Source organism: Castor canadensis, chromosome 16, assembly GCF_047511655.1.
Source record: "Castor canadensis chromosome 16, mCasCan1.hap1v2, whole genome shotgun sequence".
Classification (NCBI taxonomy): domain Eukaryota; kingdom Metazoa; phylum Chordata; class Mammalia; order Rodentia; family Castoridae; genus Castor; species Castor canadensis.
This window is the reverse complement of record NC_133401.1, coordinates 19,977,222-19,996,183: the sequence shown is the minus strand read 5'-3', so window position 1 is coordinate 19,996,183 and position 18,962 is coordinate 19,977,222. Positions and strand designations below refer to the sequence as shown.

At 36.4% G+C, this 18,962-nt stretch overlaps 1 protein-coding gene across 1 annotated transcript; it reads left to right on the top strand.

The window, feature by feature from the left end:
• Positions 1–16,770: 16,770 nt before the first annotated feature.
• Positions 16,771–17,718, top strand: LOC109674351 (vomeronasal type-1 receptor 4-like). The gene has a single exon (XM_074057355.1). It carries the CDS (start codon positions 16,771–16,773, stop codon positions 17,716–17,718), a length of 948 nt encoding a protein of 315 aa, XP_073913456.1.
• The last annotated feature ends 1,244 nt before the right edge of the window (positions 17,719–18,962 follow it).

Sequence of the window (18,962 nt, the reverse complement as noted above, 5' to 3'; positions counted from 1 at the left end):
AATACGAGTATGAGCCCATGGTCAGAAGGTTGCTTGGCTTGTGGTGCTGTCTCTCTGTCTTGAGTGCTTTACTGGTTGGCAGGACTGAGAATTTGACTCCAGGTAGAGAAAAACTCTAGATCTCCCCAGCCTCTTCCCTCCCACAGGTGGTTTACTGCTGGTTGCGAACTGAAAGCACTGAGACCACCCGGTAGGCAGAGTGCCTGGATCCCTTGGTTCCCTCTCCAGTGCACATCTCAATGCTCTATTTGCTTCCCTTACTCTCTGATGCAGGTGATTGACTCCCCTGGTCTTGAGCATTTGCAGACCCTGGGTACACAAGCAGAGGGGTTTGTGGGATAAGGGGGAACCTGCCTGGCATGTCTCCATGTCATGTCAAGCTCACTGGGCCCCATAGCAGATTTTCATATGTAAAGAAGGGAAGGTTCTAAAGTGAATGCAGCCCAGAGCTGACACCTAAGCCTTGATTGGCATGACCCTCCACCCTCAGCCCTCACAGCACCAGCCTGAACACAGTAGGAACTACAGTGGACTCACCACCACCCCTCAACCTGGCATAGCACAATCTCAGAGGAACAGAGAAGGCAGTGTCTCTAATTCTTTGTCATTTAATTTTTTCCTTCTCACTGTATTTCAGTATTATTTTTACTTTGTTTTAAAATCTTTTGTGTTGTTACTTTTATTCCTCTGTTATGTTTATTTTCTTTGTCTTTGTTTTGTAATCAGATTTTTTATGTCTTGCTCTTTTCTCTTCCTCACATTCTTCCTTTTTAAATTCTTTCTTTTTACTGTTATTCCACTTTGCTCCTTTGTTTTTTCCCTCTTTGTGTCCACTCTTTTTCACTCTATTCTTATTACTTTAGCTTTAGTTGATTCTTATTATTGTCTATGAATTGCAAAAGTGTTTTCATTGTGATATTTCCACACATGCATATGATGTAATTTGATTGAATTCACACCTTCTGTTGCTCCTTTGCACCCTTAGAAAATAATTATAAATGGGTTTCTTTATTCTATTTTCATAATGCACATAAAACACATTAATCATGACCTACATCTGTGTACTGTTTTCTGCTGCACTCCCCTGCTTTGCCATGCCACCTCCTCCCCATGCACCCATGATCTGATGCTCTGCTTCAGATCCTGAACTTCTAGAAAGTGCTGGGTGTCAGTAATCCACCATCTTGAGAAAACTCATACTGTTAGTTTTTATGTAAATATGCTTGTAAAATTATTTGAAATGATGCAGCTGTTAATGATACATCTATCTTAATGTAATTAAATATCAGTTTTGTGTGGATCCAACAACGAAATCTAAGTCATTTCTTTACAATAATTCCAAAAGTAATTCCTTGTTAAAGTTTCAGCCAGAGAAACTAAGTAGATATAATTAAACATTTGCTACCTTAGGAATGAGAGAGGGGGTTGAGGAGGAGTAACTCAGGTGGTTAATTTGATCAAGATACATAATATGAATATATCAAAATATCACAGTGAAAAACCTTTGTACAATTCATATACACTAATAAAAGAGTGAAATTTTATAATCTATTTATAAAATGACATGACACGAATTAGCAGTCACTGCATAAAATCTCTTATTAGTATAAAGATCCATATTTCAAGGTAAAAATTTCCTTTTGAAAAGCATTAATAGAAGCATGGTGCTATCCTTAGAATATTATTATTAATAAAATACCAAAATATTGTGTGTTGGCTTGAAGCATAATAAAGGCTGCATTAAACAACTAAAGAATGTGTAGGACATGTGGATGCATTTGTCCAGAAAAGGAAGAGAAGAATATATTAATTTCGAAGGATACATTTTTACATGTTTAGAGTATAGGCAGTATTCTATTTAATAACCTGGATTGTATGTGAATAATATTTGGTTTCATTACTTTTATATTCCATTCTATATTGCTCAAGAAATAGCTAGCAGTACAAAATTTAGCAATTTTAATCTCTGTCAAGAACGTTTAAATGCGAAATAGCTTGTATAGCAAATCGTGTCTGTTTATAACTGTGCCTTATCCTTTTTTTTTTTTTTTTTTTTTAGGAAGCATGTATTTTTTGTTTATTTCAAAATGTTGTGAGATGGGGTTGCTGGGTTTCAACATGAAAGAGGGTCCCTGCTCCCATGAATATTAAGATATTCTAATGAGGAGGTTCACAAAAAAGAAAGATATTCAATACACAAAATGGTTTGGAAATGCAATGCACAAAAAGACGAGTTGATAATGCTAAGTAAAGTTTAACTGCCAAATGTGGACCAATGGTAGCAATGCATGTAAGTGAATTAAATTTTTCAAATGACAGAAATCTTGAGTTTGGCTTTAAAATCTAGCTTTATATTATTTACAAGTTATGCATGGATTATATAGTTACAGAAAGTTTGAAAGGAAAACTTAATCCAAGCTAATGCAGGGAAAGAAAAATATTAATATAAACCAAAGGGATATTTAAGGTGAAACCATTAACATAGGTTAAGAAGAGTATTTCTAAGTAATAATGAGAAATACACTAAGATCAAGTAATAATTTACAACTCTAGGCTGCCCCAGTTGTAGAAGACAAACTGGCCTGATTTGGTAAAATTATATCTACGCAGATTCTGTGACGTCAATTCCATCATCCGGTGTGGATGCAGCAAGCAATTTCAAATGGGGTGAGAGGGAAAGGTCAACAACACACTTATCAGCAGTTTGTTCACAACAGTGGGGACATAATCACTGTCTCCATTTTGGCGGGAATAGATTAATTGGAAGTGATAGATAGAATGTATGAAAATACAGGCAATGTTTAGAATAAGCTAATTACAAACATGTCCTGCAGTCGAATTAGATGCTAAAAAACTTAAGGATAGAGAAAAGAGGCATTACCTGTGAACCATATATACAATCATGGGACTTGTACTCTTGGAAAACATATGAACTCCAAACTCAGTACATGTTTTACAAAGCTGAGCACTTTATTTTTGTCACAGACATAAGTGACACAAGAGGATCTGCCTGTTGGAAAGATGGCGGTGAGGAATGGGCTTGGGGAGTAGATATTAATTCATTCAAAGACCAGTGAAAAGAGTATTTGTGATTAAATAGTATGTAATGGGCTAAAGGTGAAGAGAAAGTATAATGAAGGAGTAGCTTGGGTTCCACTAGTGGTGTTGAAGAGTAAGCAAGTTGATAGCAAACCGATTCTTCATTTGACAAGTATACACAGCAACAGCCACTCCAAACAAAGCCAAAAAAAGAAAGAAAAAGAAAAATTGCCCAAAAGCACTGGAGAATGAATAAAAGTGAGCAAACTTTATTTTCTATTTATTTTTGCAGAAATGTGGAGAACAGTCCAAAACTTAAAAGAATCAGCATACATGCCAGAAGTTCCTTTTTTCTATGGCTTTTCCTCTGAGGTGTCCCCAGCTGCAACACGGCCAGGGAACTGAAAATGCTAATGGGGGAACCAGGAGAAGTGTTCAGGATGAGCTCATGATACCACAGGGAGCTCATAGAAGGTTGAATATAAATTTTTGCTAAATACATAAAAAATGACTACTATGATATCTATACCACAGAGTAATTGAAACACAATGAAATGCTTCTCAAATCTACTGGGATGACTAAAGTAAGAAGTGTGATAAGTCCATATGTTAACAAAGACAGAATACAAAAGACGTTCAAAAAATGGTTCAAAAATGTTTGTGATACCTTCATTCACAATACTCAAAAACTGCAATTATCCAATGGTCCATCCATAGCTTAATTAATTAACAAAACTGGTATCTCCCTATCACACAAAACAGCCACTGATACATGCATGCTCTCTCAAGCATGATGCAGAACAAAGTAAATGCACTGAAAAGTCTATTCCACAAGATTCCATCTATATGAGCACAAATCTATGGTGGCCATAAGTGAATTGCATGTTGGAGGTTTATAGGATGGGATGAAATCAGGGTGGAAGGAACAGTCTTTTGGGGATTAAGGAAATGTCCCGATTTTTCATTGTTGTGGTGTTTTCATGGCTGTATCCACCTGTCAAAGCTCACTGCCTCGTGCACTTTAATAGGTTCAGTTTATTGAATAGGAAAATGACTTTGAAAAGCGATCTGAAAACATCGAAGGGTTACTTGATAGATGTCATCATGTTGAAATTCAGAGTGAAAGTCTCAAGGATTTCTGTCCGCAAAGAATGATGAATGTCAAAATTAAAATGTGTCCATAACCCTTGATTTTTTTTATTATTCATATGTGCATACAAGGCTTGGGTCATTTCTCCCCCCTGCCCCCACCCCCTCCCTTACCACCCACTCCGCCCTCTCCCTCTCCCCCTACCCCCTCAAAACCCAGAAGAAACTATTTTGCCCTTATTTCTAATTTTGTTGTAGAGAGAGTATAAGCCATAATAGGAAGGAACAAGGTTTTTTGCTGGTTGAGATAAGGATAGCCAAACAGGGATTTGACTCACATTAATTTCCTGTGTGTGTGTGTGTTACCTTATAGGTTAATTCTTTTTGATCTCACCTTTTCTCTTGTTCCTGGTCCCCTTTTCCTACTGGCCTCAATTGTTTTTAAGGTATCTGCTTTAGTTTCTCTGCTTTAAGGGCAACAAATTATCCTTGTGCTATGGGATCTCAATGAACCTTACTGCACTGACCCCTGCTGGCCCCATGGAATGGACAGGAAGTGAAAACACTGTAAGTGCCAGTGGCACCACAGCCTCCCGTAGACATGTGAATTGTTCTCTGGGGTCCTGGCTAGGAGGCAAGTAGTATCCAAGGTGTGGTAATTTCCACTGCCTGTGTGAAGAGTAACTTTTAATGTCTTTCTAGATCCTGAAGTTTACTTTTGATGTAGTTCCACTTGGGGAAACCTGCATCCTCTCATGGTAGTATTTCTCACTTTATCAACAGAGCTGATATTTTCACCAGGAGACTCATCTTGCATGTGGGAGAGGCATTTGTGTCTCCTGTGGGTTCATCAAAGTGATGCACAGTAAACAAGGTCATTGAGGCAGCAGGTGACAGGTGATGGATGTCCAGTGGGAGAAGTCCTGTCATTCCATGCCTGATATACATCCATGGCTGGGCAGATTTGGCTTTCTCTCTCTCAGGGAAGGTGACTGAAATGAGTGAGGATTCTGCAGCATCAGCCTTGAGAAAGTGAGGGAGGTAGGATCACCTTTTCAATATTCCTGTTCCCCAGTGTGTTTCCCATACTTGACATTTTCATATTTGTTTCTAAAATTTTTATATTTCTGTTTATCTATATTTCCTTATTTCTTATTTTTTCCAGACACAGATTTTCATTCATGTTTAAAAAAAAATCATAATAAAGAATGATTTAAAAGGAAAGCAGATTTACAACTCAAGGAGTGAGGTGAGCATTTCAGATAAAGATTGTATTATCTGTGTTTCATGGTATAATTTCTTAAATATTTTATTGTCCGTAATAATTCTCCAAATCTGTCATTGTCTTTAGTGGATCATTGAAAACTTTCACAGTTTCTTCATTGTATCTGTTCATTTTTATTTTAGCATTAACACAATTTGAAAATTCCATTCAGTTTCACATATAAACTTAGGCCCTTTGTATCCTGTGGTTTCTTTCATGCTCTTTTTTTCATTTCAGTGTCTCAATATTTATTTGCATTTAAAATAATTTGTATGTAATTTCCTTTATTATCTCACTTATATACAAGTGTTTTTATTAAGTTTTTCTGGGAACCTACTTTTATATATAACATCAATTTTTAAATGAATTGGTGCTCATTAGAATTTATAAAATTTTTATTTTGATTGTTTTATGCCATCATTTTAAGTGTCAGGATTTAAACAAACATTTTTTATCATATACTAAGTAGGATGTTCACATTATTTTATGGTCTAAGTGTTACAGGATTTTCTTTATTGTTCTGGGATTTGAACACCAGGCCTCACACTTGCTAAGGAGGCAGACTCACTGCTTGAACCACACCAGAAAAATGTTGTGATTATTAAATGGTGATTTTAAATAGATTCTTGCTAGAATGCAGAGACCTAAATATTTTGTATATTGACTTCAGTCTAGTAATATTGAAAATACCTCAAAAGTTTAAATACTTTACAGAATGAATTGTATGTCTTTCTTAAAACTTATAAATTTATAGGTTTTCAATGGCAAAAGACAGTGTTACCTTCTTTCCTATTATTATATGTTTTATTTTTGTTAGTTAAAAAAGTCTACAACTAGAAGTTGATAGCTGATATCTTTACCTATACCCAAACTCAAAGGAAAAGCTTTCAATACTCAACTACAAATATGATTATCTTGATATTGTGGATATTGATCACTTATATTTGTTGAAACTTACCTCATGATTTCATGGATATGTTGAAGTGTTTTTATCGTTTTCTCTAATACTGTGGAATATCATGTTGAAGAAATTTATTATTGTAATCCTGCTTTTCATCTTTTGATATTCTCTTCTTCAGTCCCTTGAGTTTTAACATAGGAGGAGACTTTTTTAAACAATGATTTTGTGTAGAATTTTTTCACTTACATCTGGAAATGAGTCTTCTTGTCATTTTTTGTCAAATTATTTTATTCAATTTTACTATGAAGGTGATGCTAACCTAGATCATAGGAAGGGAATGTAGATATTTTAATATCTGGTGTATTTGGCACACTAAAACTTTGAAGAATTTTTTTTTCCTGATGGACCAAATTTTCCTAACTTTGAATTTCATCATGGGAAGCATTGCACATTTATAACTTTCTCTCATTCTAATTTTTTGTTTATTCATTTATTCATATGTGCAAACATTGATTGTTTGGGCCATCTCTTCCCCCTACCCCCACCCTCTTGCTTCCAGGCAGAACCTGTTCTTCCCTCTTGTCCAAATTAGTTGAAGAGAAAAAATAAGATATATTAAGAAAGACATACTATTTTTGCTAGTTTGAGATAAAGATAACTATACAGAGAGATTACTAGTATTTCTTCCATGGACTTGTGTATTACAACCCAAATTGGTTCATCGCTACCTGACTGCTTCATTACTTCACAGAAACCTTCCCATAGTGGCCTCTGTCAGTTTAAGATTACTTTATTAGTAGTGGACACATCAAACACTTTCATATTTTAGGTTTCCTTCCCTTTCCCTATTCCTCTTGTATGTGTTCTCCCCTTAGTGTGTGACCCACATCCAATAATATTACTATAACTGTTTTAAGTCTAAAGTCCAAATATAAGGGAGAACATATGATATTTGGCCTTTTGTACCTGATTAACTTCACTTAAGGTGATATTCTCCAGTTCCATCTATTTATTTGAGAATGTCAAAACTTCATTCTTCTTTGTGGCTGAGTAAAATTCCATTGTGTATAAATACCACATTTACTTAATCCACTCGTCAGTAGTGGGGCATCTTGGTTGTTTCCATTACTTGGCTATTGTGAATAGTGCTGCAATAAACATGGGTGTGCAGGTGCCTCTGGAGTAACCTGTGTCACATTCTTTTGGTTATATCCCCAATAGTGGGATTGCTGGATCATATGGCAGGTCTATGTTTAGATTTTTGAGAAGCCTCCATATTGCTTTCCAGAGTAGTTGCACTAGCTTGCATCCCCACCAGCAGTGTATGAGGGTTCCTTTTTCCCCATATCCTTGCCAACATTTGTTGTTGTTGGTCTTTTTGATGATAGTTATTTTAACAGGAGTGAGATGGAATCTTAGTGTGGTTTTAATTTGCATTTCCTTTATGGCCAGAGCATTTTTCATGTGTTTTTTTTTTTTTTTTTTTTTTGCAATTTGGATTTCTTCCTTTGAAAATGTTCTGTGTAGTACACTTGCCCACTTCTGTATTTGTTCATTAACTTCTGGGTCATTAAGTTTTTTGTGTTGCCTACATATTCTGGTTATCAGACCTTCGTTTGATGTATAGCTAGCAAATATTGTCTCCTGCTCTATGGTTAGTCTCCTCAGTTTGGAGACCATTTCTTTTGTTGTGCAGAAGCTTTTAAATTTTATGTAGTCCCATTGGTCCATCCTTTCTCTTCATTGCTGAGCTGCTGGGGTTCTGTTGAGGAAGTCCTTTCCTATACCTATTGCTTTCAGAGTATTCCCTGCTCGTTCCTGTACTAACTTCAAGCTTTTAGGTCTGATATTAGGGTACTTAATCCACTTTAAGTTGATACTTGTCCAGGGTGATAGGGATCTAGTTTTAGTTTTCTGCAGGCAGATAACCACTTTTCCCAGCAACATTTGTTGAAGAGGCTGTCATTCATCCATAATATGTTTATTGTACATTTGTCAAAAATAAGGTGGGAATAGCTGTGTGGATTCATATCCAGGTCCTCTATTGTGTTCCACTGGTATTCATATCTGTTTTTATGCCAGTACCATGCTGTTTTTGTGGCTATGACTCTGTAATGTAGTTTGAAGTTGGGTGTTGTGTTACCTCCAGCATTGCTCTTTTTGCTGAGTATTGCCTTGGGTATTCACAGTCTCTTGTGTTTCCAAAAGAACTTTAGGGAAGACTTTTCAATCTCTATGAGGAATGTCATTGGGATTTTGAGGGAATTGCATTAAACATGTAGATTGCTTTTGGTAGTATAGCCATTTTTACTATGTTGATTCTACTAATGCATGAGCATGGGAGATCTTTCCACCTTCTGTAGTCTTCCTCACTTTCTTTCTTCAGGGATTTGTAGTTCTTGTAGAGGTTAGTCACATTCTTTGTTACGTTTACTCCTACGTATTTGATTATTTTTGAGATTATTGTAAGTGGGATGTTTTCATATACTCTATCTCGATTTGTTCATTGATGGTATATAGAAAAGCTATTGATTTTTGTAAGTTGATTTTTTATCCTGCCACATTGCTGAAGCTGTTTATGGTGTCTAAGACTTTTTGGGTAAAGTTTTTTGGGTCTTTGAGGTATAGGATTATGTTGACTGCAAATAGGGTACTTTGTCAGTATCTTTACCTATATGTATTAATTTTATTACTTCTTCTTGCCTTATTGCTCTGGCTAGAAACAACAGGTCTATGTTGAATAGGAGTGGGGAAAGTGGGCACCCTTGTCTCATTCCTGATTTTAGAGCAAATGGTTTCAGTTTTTCTCCATTAAGTATGATGTTGCCTGTAGGTTTGTCATATGAAGCCTTTATAATGTTGAGGAATATTCTTTCTATTCCTAGTTTTCTTAGAGCTTTTACCATGAAATGGTGTTGAATGTTATCAAGTGCTTTTTCTGGATCTATTGAGATGATCAAGTGGTTTTTGCATTTGCTTCTATTAATGTGCTATATTGCATAATTGATTTGCATATATTGAACCACCCCTGCATCCCTGAGATGAAGCTGACTTGGTTGTGGTGAATGATCTTTCTGACATGTTGTTGGATTTAGTTTGGCATTTTTTTAATTGAAGGATTTTGCATCAATGTTCATTCAGGAGATTGGCCTATAGTTCTCCTTTTTGGATGTGTGCTTGTCTGGTTTTGGGATGAGTGTAATACTAGCTTCATAGAATGTGTTAGGCACTGATCCTTCCTCTTCTATCTAATGGAAAAGGTTAAGGAGAGTTAGTATTTGCTCTTCTCTAAAGGTCTGATAGAATGCAGCAGAGAATCTGTCAGGTAGTGTATTTCCTTTTTAGGGAGACTCATTATTACTACTTCAATCTCATTTCATGTTATAGATCTGCTTAGGTGGCTAATATACTCTTGGTTCATTTTTGGAAGGTCATAAGTATCAAGAAATTTGTCCATTTCTTCAAGATTTTCAAATTTATGGGAATATAGGTTCTTAAAATAGTGTCTATGATTCCCTGGAGTTCCTTGGTGTTTGTTATTTCCCCTTTTGTGTTTCTAATTTTACTGATTTGGGTTTTTTCCCCCTTGTTATTTTATTGAGATTACCAGGGTTTGTCAATCTTGTTTATATTTTCAAAGAACCAGGTTATTGTTTCATTGATTTTTGTATGGCTTTTTTGGTTCTCTATTTCATTAATTTCAGCCTTATATTTTTCACTTCTCTCCTTCTGCTTGATTTGGATTTTGCTTGTTCTTGTTTTTCTAGGACTTTGAGATGTGTCATTATGTCATTTAAGTGACATCTTTATGTCCTTTTAATATATACACTCATGGCTATAAACGTTCCTCTTAGGACTGCTTTTGCTGTGTCCCATAGGGTCCGGTAGGTGATGTATTCATTTTCATTAACTTCCAGGAATCTTTTAATTTCCACTTTCATTTCATCAATGACCAACTGATCATTGAGCAATGTGTTGCTCAGCTTCCAATTGTGTTTTTTCTGTTGTTGTTTTTGTTGTTGAGTTTTAGTTTTAATGCATTGTGATCAGACAGAATGCAGGGGATTATTTCTATTTTCTTATATTTGCTGAGGATTGCTTTATGCCCTAAGATTTTCATTTCATTATACGAAGGCTTAAGCTGATGAGAAGAATGTATATTGTGCAGATGTTCTATGAAATATTCTGTAGACATCAGCTAAGTCCATTTGATCTGTGGGGTGATTTAGCTCTAGAATTTTCTTATTGCTTTTTTGTTTGGATGACCTATCTATTGGTGATGAGTGGTATTAAAGTCTCTCACTACCACTGTGCTGGAGTCTATATGTGCTTTTAAGTCCTTAAGAGTATGTTTGATGAAATTGTCTGCACTGACATTGGGTGCATATAGGTTGATAATTGTTACTTCCTTTGGTGTATTTCCCCTTTCATCAGTATGTTTGATGAAATTGTCTGCACTGACATTGGGTGCATATAGGTTGATAATTGTTACTTCCTTTGGTGTATTTCCCCTTTCATCAGTATGAGGTGCTGTTCTTTATCTTGTTTGGTCAATGTAACTTTGATATAAGTATTGCTACTCATGCTTGTTTTTGGGGGCCACTGGCTTGGAAAATCTTCCAGCCTTTCATCCTAAGCCAGTGTTTGTTTCTGTCAATGAGATGGGTCTCCTGTAAACAGTGGATTGTTGTATCCTCCTTTTTAATACAGTTTGCCAAACAGTCTCTTTTGATGGGGAAGTTGAGTCTGTTGACATTTTTGTTAATATTCATAAGTATGTGGTGATTCCTGCGATTTAGTTGTTTTTGTTGTTTAAGGATTTGACTGTGTGCAGGTGAATAAGTGCTACAGTTTTATTCCTTATCTTTTCTTCTTCTGCGGTTTGATAATGCCCATGCTCTGGAGGTTTTTGTCTCCTTTCATCTTCTGTGTGCAGAATTTCTTGGAGAATATTTTGATGGCTTGGTAGTGACATATTGTTTTAGTTTCTGCTTATCATGGAAGATTTTTTTATTGCTCCATCAATTTTGAATATAGTTTTGCTGGATAGAGTAACCTAGGGCTGAAATTATTTTCATTCTGTGCCTGAAATACCTCATTTCATGCCCTTTTTGCTTTTAAGATTTCTGTTGAGGAATCTGCTATGATTTTGATGGGTTTACCTGTATATGCTATTTGTTTTTTCTGTCTTACAGCCTTCATTATTCTTTCTGTATTCTCTGTGTATGTTGTTGTAATGATAATATGCCATGGGGAGGTTCTATTTTGGTCAAGTTTATTTGGTGTCCTGGAGATTTCCTGTACGTGAATAGGCAAAACTTTGCTGAGATTTGTGGAATTTTCTGTTATTGCTTTATTGAATATATTATAAATTCCTTTTGCTTGCACCTCTTCCCCTTCTTCAATGCCCATGATTCTCAGGTTTGGTCTTTTGATGGAGTTGGTGAGTTCTTGCATATTCCTTTCACAGCTCTTCAGTTGTTTCACTAACATTTCTTTTTAATTCTTTTTCACTAACATTTCTTTTTAAATTAACATTTCCTTTAATTTCTATTTTATCTTTGAGTTCTGAGGTTCTGACTTCCACTTGTTCTAGCCTGCTGGAGTGGCCTTCCACTGTGTTTTTTTTGTTTGATTCTTTTGTCCGTGTTTTTCCATATCTTGGGTCACTTCCTCTTTGGTATTTTTAATTTTCATCTGTAATTCATTTATCTCTCTATTTATAGTGTTCTCTGTTTCAGTTTGGTGTTTATTTAGGGCTCCTCTGAGTTCTTTTATTTGTTTCTGTGTATTCCCATAGTCTCTATCTTTGGTGTCTTGAAATTTCTTGAGTGCATCTTGTATGTTTTCATTAACCGTGTCTAGTATCTTCTCCATGAACTTCTCAGTAATTTCTTGCAAGATTTCGTCTTTCGGGGTGTTCTTGTGGGCTTCGTTGGGTTCATTAGTGTCATTTATCATTGTTTTATTGGGGACAGGAACTGGGTATCTGTTTTCTTAATTTCCCTCTGAATCCTGTATTAAATTTTTTTTTGAGGAGAGTGGTTTCCATCTCTTCTTCTTCTTCCCATTGCTTCACTTGGTATTGTGCAACTATATTTTTGATAGGCTAGTTGTGGTTTTAGTCATCTATTTTCTTTCCCTTGATTTAATTTTTGTGTTGTGGCTGTCTTGGTTTTTAGCTAGGTTGGTGTGTTATTTCTGTCCATGGCCTGGATGTGTATTTTAGCAATGACTATATCACAGGTTCAATACCAGACCAGTTGTTTATATATTATATAGAAGATCCTTTGGTGGCAATTCTATAAGCAGTGGGAGTTGAGTGGCTTGCATTTGTTAGGCTAGCTATAGAAAATTTGGGAGTTGGTTAGGGTGGCAGTAAAAGGGAAGACAGGAAGTGGAGTGGGTGAGTGAGGGAAGTGGTGTTAGGCTGCTGGGTTTTGTGGCCCTTGTGAGTATTTGGGTATGTTTTTGTAGTATTGAGTGCTTGTGTCAGGGATTGTAGAGGTTGAGGTTGTGTAAAGTTGTTATAGTAAGTTGGTCATCAGGTAGTGAGTGTGTAGGAGGGAGGGGTAGTCTGGTGACAGGTTGAGGGAGAATAGGAAGGTAAGGTGAGGGCAGGGGGAGAGAGTGGATGAGAAGGTGCAGAAAGAGTAGTAGGGAAGGTGAACAATGTATTTTTGCACAAGAGAAGGAAGGAGAGTGAGGGGGGTGAGGGTAGGGATGAGAAGATGGTGATGATAAAGTTGATAGTCTATATAAAAAAAGAAAATAGGACTAAAAACAAAAATAAAAACCCACAGTAATAAAAGTACCAAACAAACAGTAAAAAAAACCATAAAAAAACCAGCTTCAGGAACAATAGAATTTCATTCTTAGTTTATGTTCTGCACTTAATCCTCCAGCCTCCAGTCCTGGAATTGGCATATAATCAAAAGCTCACCAGGTGATTGGCTTTTTAGTAGGGTTTTGTTCTTCTGTCTACCAGTTTAATTGAAACTGTGACATGTGGCAGTTTTGCCAGATCATGCAGTGTGGTCAGACCTATAGTTTTCCTCAGCTGATAGCTGTGTTTCCTTAGCTGAAGCTGTTTGGTCAGTTCCTCCCACAGCAAGGTGGGGCAGTTCAATTTTGAATGTTGCCCTTCGGTTCAGGAGATCAGCTCTGCAATCTCCTGCCCTGCTTTGGAGTGGCCTATCACTGTGTTTGTTTACTGAGTGTTCAATGCCAGGAGTTTAGTTCATTGCCACACCCCCTTTCTGTGGGGCACATTCAGTGTTCTACCTGTCCTCTCTGCGGTCTATATTTTATTACAGTTCAGTTTGTTTTTCAGTTTTGTGGGACAGTTCAGTTTTGGATGCACCTCTCTGACTCAAGTGGATCATCTCTGTGATCCACTGCCTGCCCTGCTTTGGGGAGTGGCTTATCACCTGCCCACTCTCAGTCTTCACTGCCTTTCCTCTGTTTATTTGCTGATGGTTTGGGACTGAGTTTATCTCTTTGTACCTCTCCCTTTCTCCTGTACATTTTCAGCATTCCGCTGGCCCCCTCCACTGTCTGTGTTTGATTACAGTTCACTGTTTGTTATTCAGTTTGTTGGAGGGGATCAATCTGCACCGTTTATGTTCCCAGGCATGGATAGGGGATTCCTGCATGGTGCATGGTGCTCATCTGTTTGTTCTGTCAGTTGACATGCAGGCAAGTTTACAGCCAGTGGCTGCAGTGGAGAGGAATGGCGCTGAATTTTCTCAGAGTAATTTGGCATGGGAGGCTTTCCATGGGTTAGGGGTTCATGATGTTGAACATTTTTTTTCTGACTGATGCTTTATTTCTGCTTGATGGAGGAAGGAGAAGAAAAGGAAAGAAAAAAGAAAAGAAAAATCATTCTGGGGGTGGAGGGTTTTCCCAGGACTGGATGGGCCATACTGACTGCGAAGTGGGTCACCGCTGTTAAGTGCAACTAAAGGCTGGTTTGAGGGTCAGTCTTTGAATTTTTCCTGCACCTGGTGTGATGGTAGTTATTATTTTGGACAGAAGAAGTCATAATTACCCAAATGTGGCTCCAATGTCTCAGGGAGGTTGTTGGAGTCACAGAGCTTAGGCTTTCTGCTTCTGTACCCTAGTTGCCATCTTGGATCCTTTCCTAGTTCTAAGATATTTTATGGTAAGTAAAATCTTCTAGGAATTTGCTCATCTCTTCCAGATTCCTATAAACCTTTCAGATTTATAGGAACATAGTCAAAATATGATCTTAAAAACATCTCTTGCAGATTAATCCCTGTGCCCTGTTGCCTTCTTACTGTGCACTGTGCAGTCTCCCAGAACGTGTTGTGTGTTACTCTTTACAAGGAATTGATTTGAAGTTTCTTTCCATTTTGGGTTGTTTGATATCCATCTGCTTTTATCTGTATCTGTATTTTCTTTATTTTTGGAGGGCTCATTTTGCTATTCCATTTCTAAAGTCATCATTTCTTCCAAGGTTCTTGTCTAAATCTTCACACCAATGTCCATAACAGATATCCCATAGTGCATTGTAGAACAGAAGGTTTTCACTATGTGTATTTATTAAGAAGCAACTTTTTCCTACTGTATCACTAAGATTCTTGTTACAGTTTTTCTTTTCAGTAAGGTTTCAACTTTCAAAAAAGAAGCTTTTTGTTTTGAAGATATTCAGAAATCAGTTTTTCTTGTTTGCTATTTTTATAACTCTCAATGGTTATATTGAGGGAAATTGTTGTCACGTTATCTCTTGAACTGTGTTGATTCTTACTACAGTGTTGATTTTATGGCCATATTCATACTATCTTATTAAGATGTTATTTTTTCATTATAGTTTGTTTTTTCCTCATGTATTCTTTGAGTTGGTTTCATTTACATAGTCATATGTTGTGCTAATTTGGGGCTGGCAATGCATAAATAAAAGCCTGGTATATGTTACAAAGCTGGTTAAAGCCATGAATGAAATAATACCAAAGTCAACTTTTGGAACTATGGAGGTTGTTTAATCGTGAAAGCATTTGAGTTGCTAAGGGCAGGTGTATGGCAAAAGTAGGGAAGATGACCTGAGAATTCTGGCAAATGGTTAGGGGAGATCCCTGCCCTTTGGGAAAGATATGAATGATCAAAAAGCTTAAAATTGATCTTAGGACAGAAATATGACATTTTGCAGATAAGATGCATTTAAAAATGAAAGTATTGTCAGCCATATCAAGTGTCATTGTTCCAAAAAACTCACCCAAATTGGAGTTTCTAGAAAGAGCCAATGACATTGTGGAGGGATAATCTACTGATATCTTGGTTATTAAATAAAAATTGCAATTTTTATCCCTCACATGATATTATGAGATTATGATTGCTCTAGTAGAGATAGATACCACCGCACTGATTTATAGTGAAAAGAAACAATACAAGATGGTAAATTGAGAACATGCTCCTGCACTGTGTCAATATAAAAGAGAAATAATGGAATTCACTACAAGTGCAATTCAGATTGAAGGATCATGTTTCATGTGGCAGAAGCAACTGGATCAGTGGAAGAATGTGTCTCCAAACAAATGATCCAGTAAAACATCTAAACTATATTAAATATGCATTATATTAGGCATGTGGATTTCTATCATTGTTATTATAACTATGTTTGTAAATCTGTTTTGTTTGTATAACAAGCATATAGAAATGTTGATGCCAAGATGTGGGTCAACCTTATAGCTACAAGATACATGTAATCCTCAACAGACTGGAATTATCAGGCATGGTAGGAGTGCCAATTTGGTCAAAAATCCTATGCTCTGAGAGTTGTCTCATGCTCTGTGGCATTTTTAGGAAGCAGCAATTTTGGCTTCTATTCACAAAGGTCAGTCAGTAGTTCTGCACCAAATTGTGAGAACAAAACCTTTCAGCACATTACTTGTTGACCTATGGGTTAGGATGTGAGTCACTATGTCCCCACTTGGAATAGTCTCTGCTGGATGAGAATTTAATGTTTATTGACTTAGAAGAAATGGTTGTGCATCAAAGTTCTGAAAAAGAAGTTCAAGTGTGCACAATGTTCTCCATATGTCAAAGGAATCATGTTCTATTTAGAAAGGTTGGACTACCAAAACAGGTGTGGAGGTAAATTCCAATTTGATAATTGAAAAAAATGGTATATAGCATGTGAATTTGGTTTCACATAGGCCAAAGGTCCTTCTGGTTAATGTTCCAGGACCCAGAGTGGGAGCATCAAGTCCCCCATTTTTAATAACACCTACTGCTGTCCTTTCAGGTTCTCAAGAATACTTGAAATCCAGTTTGGGAAATGCTGTATTTGAGTATGAAACAAAGAATTGAACATTTTATCAACCACGCCTAATACTAAACTATCAATAAATATATTCTTCGGCAAACTCCATTTAATAACACATTGATAATATAATCAATTGATTTTTCATTGAAGGCCTGACTTATCTAATAAAGTACTGGAAACATCATTATCACAATGATTTTACGTAATCCAATTTTTAGCTTTTTCCTAATATCTCAGTTGTGTGTTGGTATCATGGGGAACTCATTACTCTTTGTGGTATATGTATACACATTTTTAATTCAACCTCATTTGAAGAAGCCCGTAGATTCCATTTTCATGCACCTGACCATGGTCAATATTTTGTCCATCATGTGTGCATTGATACCAAACATCATGTCATCCTTTGGAGTACAACATTTTTTGGATGATGTTGGTTGTAAGGCAATCATGTATATATCCAGAGTTATCCGAGGTTTTTGCATCTGCGTGACCTCTCTTCTGAGTACCTTTCAGGCCATCACTATCAGTCCTAGTAATTCTAAAAGTGCATGGCTGAAGCATAAACTCCCCACATTGATTTTTCCTTCTTTTTTCTTCTTCTGGCTTATCAACATGCTCATCTATGTTGAAAACATTGTCAAGGTGGAAGCCAAAAGAAATTTCACTATTGTTGGTCATGGGTTTTCTCATGCATATTGTCAGACTAGCCAGATTGCAGCCCATGAATCATGGAAATTTGTGTTTCTCATATTGTTTCGAGATCTTGTGTTTGTGGCCCTCATGATTGGGACCAGCCTCTACATGGTGTGTCTCCTCTACAGACACAACAGGAGAGCCCAGCATGTCCATAACTCCAGCCTCTCTGACCATCCATCTCCTGAAAATAGAGCCACCCACAGAATCCTTTTGCTGGTGTGCTGCTTTGTGTTCTTTTACTGCGCAAATAACTTTTTGAACTTTTACACATTTTATACACCTCAAAAAATCCCAACATTGGAAGTGATAACTGGAAGTTTATCAGCCTCCTACCCAACCCTCTGTCCTTTTGTCCCGTTGAAGAATAACAAAATTTTTTCCAAATTTATTCCTTCCATTTCAATGATGAGAATTACCTGTTATCAAGGAGCACTAATTGGCTGACCAGACACCCCACACTTTCTTGACAACAGAAGAGAGTCTCTACCAATGTCTAGAACAAAAGAAAAGTATGTGGGTTTGGAGGATATGAGTCATTGAGATATGCTGTAAATATATAAATATTCAGAATTTGAAGTATCTGTTAATGTACTCTTTGTAATAAATAACCATATTTATATTGAATACCTGTTGAAAATATTATTGTTTGGGTAAAAATAATTATTTTCCATTTACAGCTAAAGCTATTTCATTGACTTGTTTCCCTCTTTTTAAAGACATCCCTTGGAAAGCTCGACTCAGTCTGTGCCTTACATTATTTTTCTATTACATAGTGGTGTTCTAAGGAACTGCTTTTGTTCTCTCAACAAATACCCACTTTAAATATTGCAAATATTAGATATTCCAAGTATAATTTTAGGGGTTGTATATATATATATATATATATATATATATATATATATATATATACATATATATATATATATATATATATATGAAAATATGTGTAACATATTAGGTGATTAAGAGAATTGGGGGGGCTTGGAAACTCCCTCTTTTATACACAGTAAAATTCAGGTGTATATCTCCTGATTTCTGCATTGTCTAAGAGCAATGACAGCCATGCCCCTGTCTTGTAGACATATTATACTTATATCCTGTTTGTTGCTATTTCATTTCAATGTGTCTCTTCCTTTTAATAATTCATATCCAAAATGGCATGACACTTTCCCACTGTGCAGTGGTCCATTATATTGCCTTTGCAAAGGTTTTTGCACAGAATTATTTTTCTTCATTTTTGTCTTCACTGTCTTAAAGTCATTGATTTATCAGTATCTTTGGGGATGATATGTAGTTTGAGTCTTTGTACACTTTTATCCATCATGGCTGATGGATTCCACCCTGGTAGCCACCTGGGATTTGAAACTACTTGTTTAAAAGCTCCCACTTGCACTATCTTCCAAATTTCAGGGGTTGACACATGGCATCTAGCACCAAATTATGCTTTTCTATGAAAAATATGTTTATCCATGAGCTTTCAAAATACCTGCTTTCTTCTACTGGCCATGCCAACCAGAGTGACACTTGGATGTGGACTGCAAGTGATCTTCAACTTCCAAATTGTCCAACATTTAAAGATTCTCCCCATCTTTTTGTAGGTCCCTTTGACCTTGTTACTCCATGTTGGCATATTTCTCATGAGCTCTGCATGTTTTTCAAATTCTTTTCCACCTTCTTCCACTGGACGA

Excerpts from the sequence above, each read along its gene's own strand:
- LOC109674351 (XM_074057355.1), top strand. The coding sequence starts at position 16,771 with ATGATTTTACGTAATCCAATTTTTAGCTTTTTCCTAATATCTCAGTTG.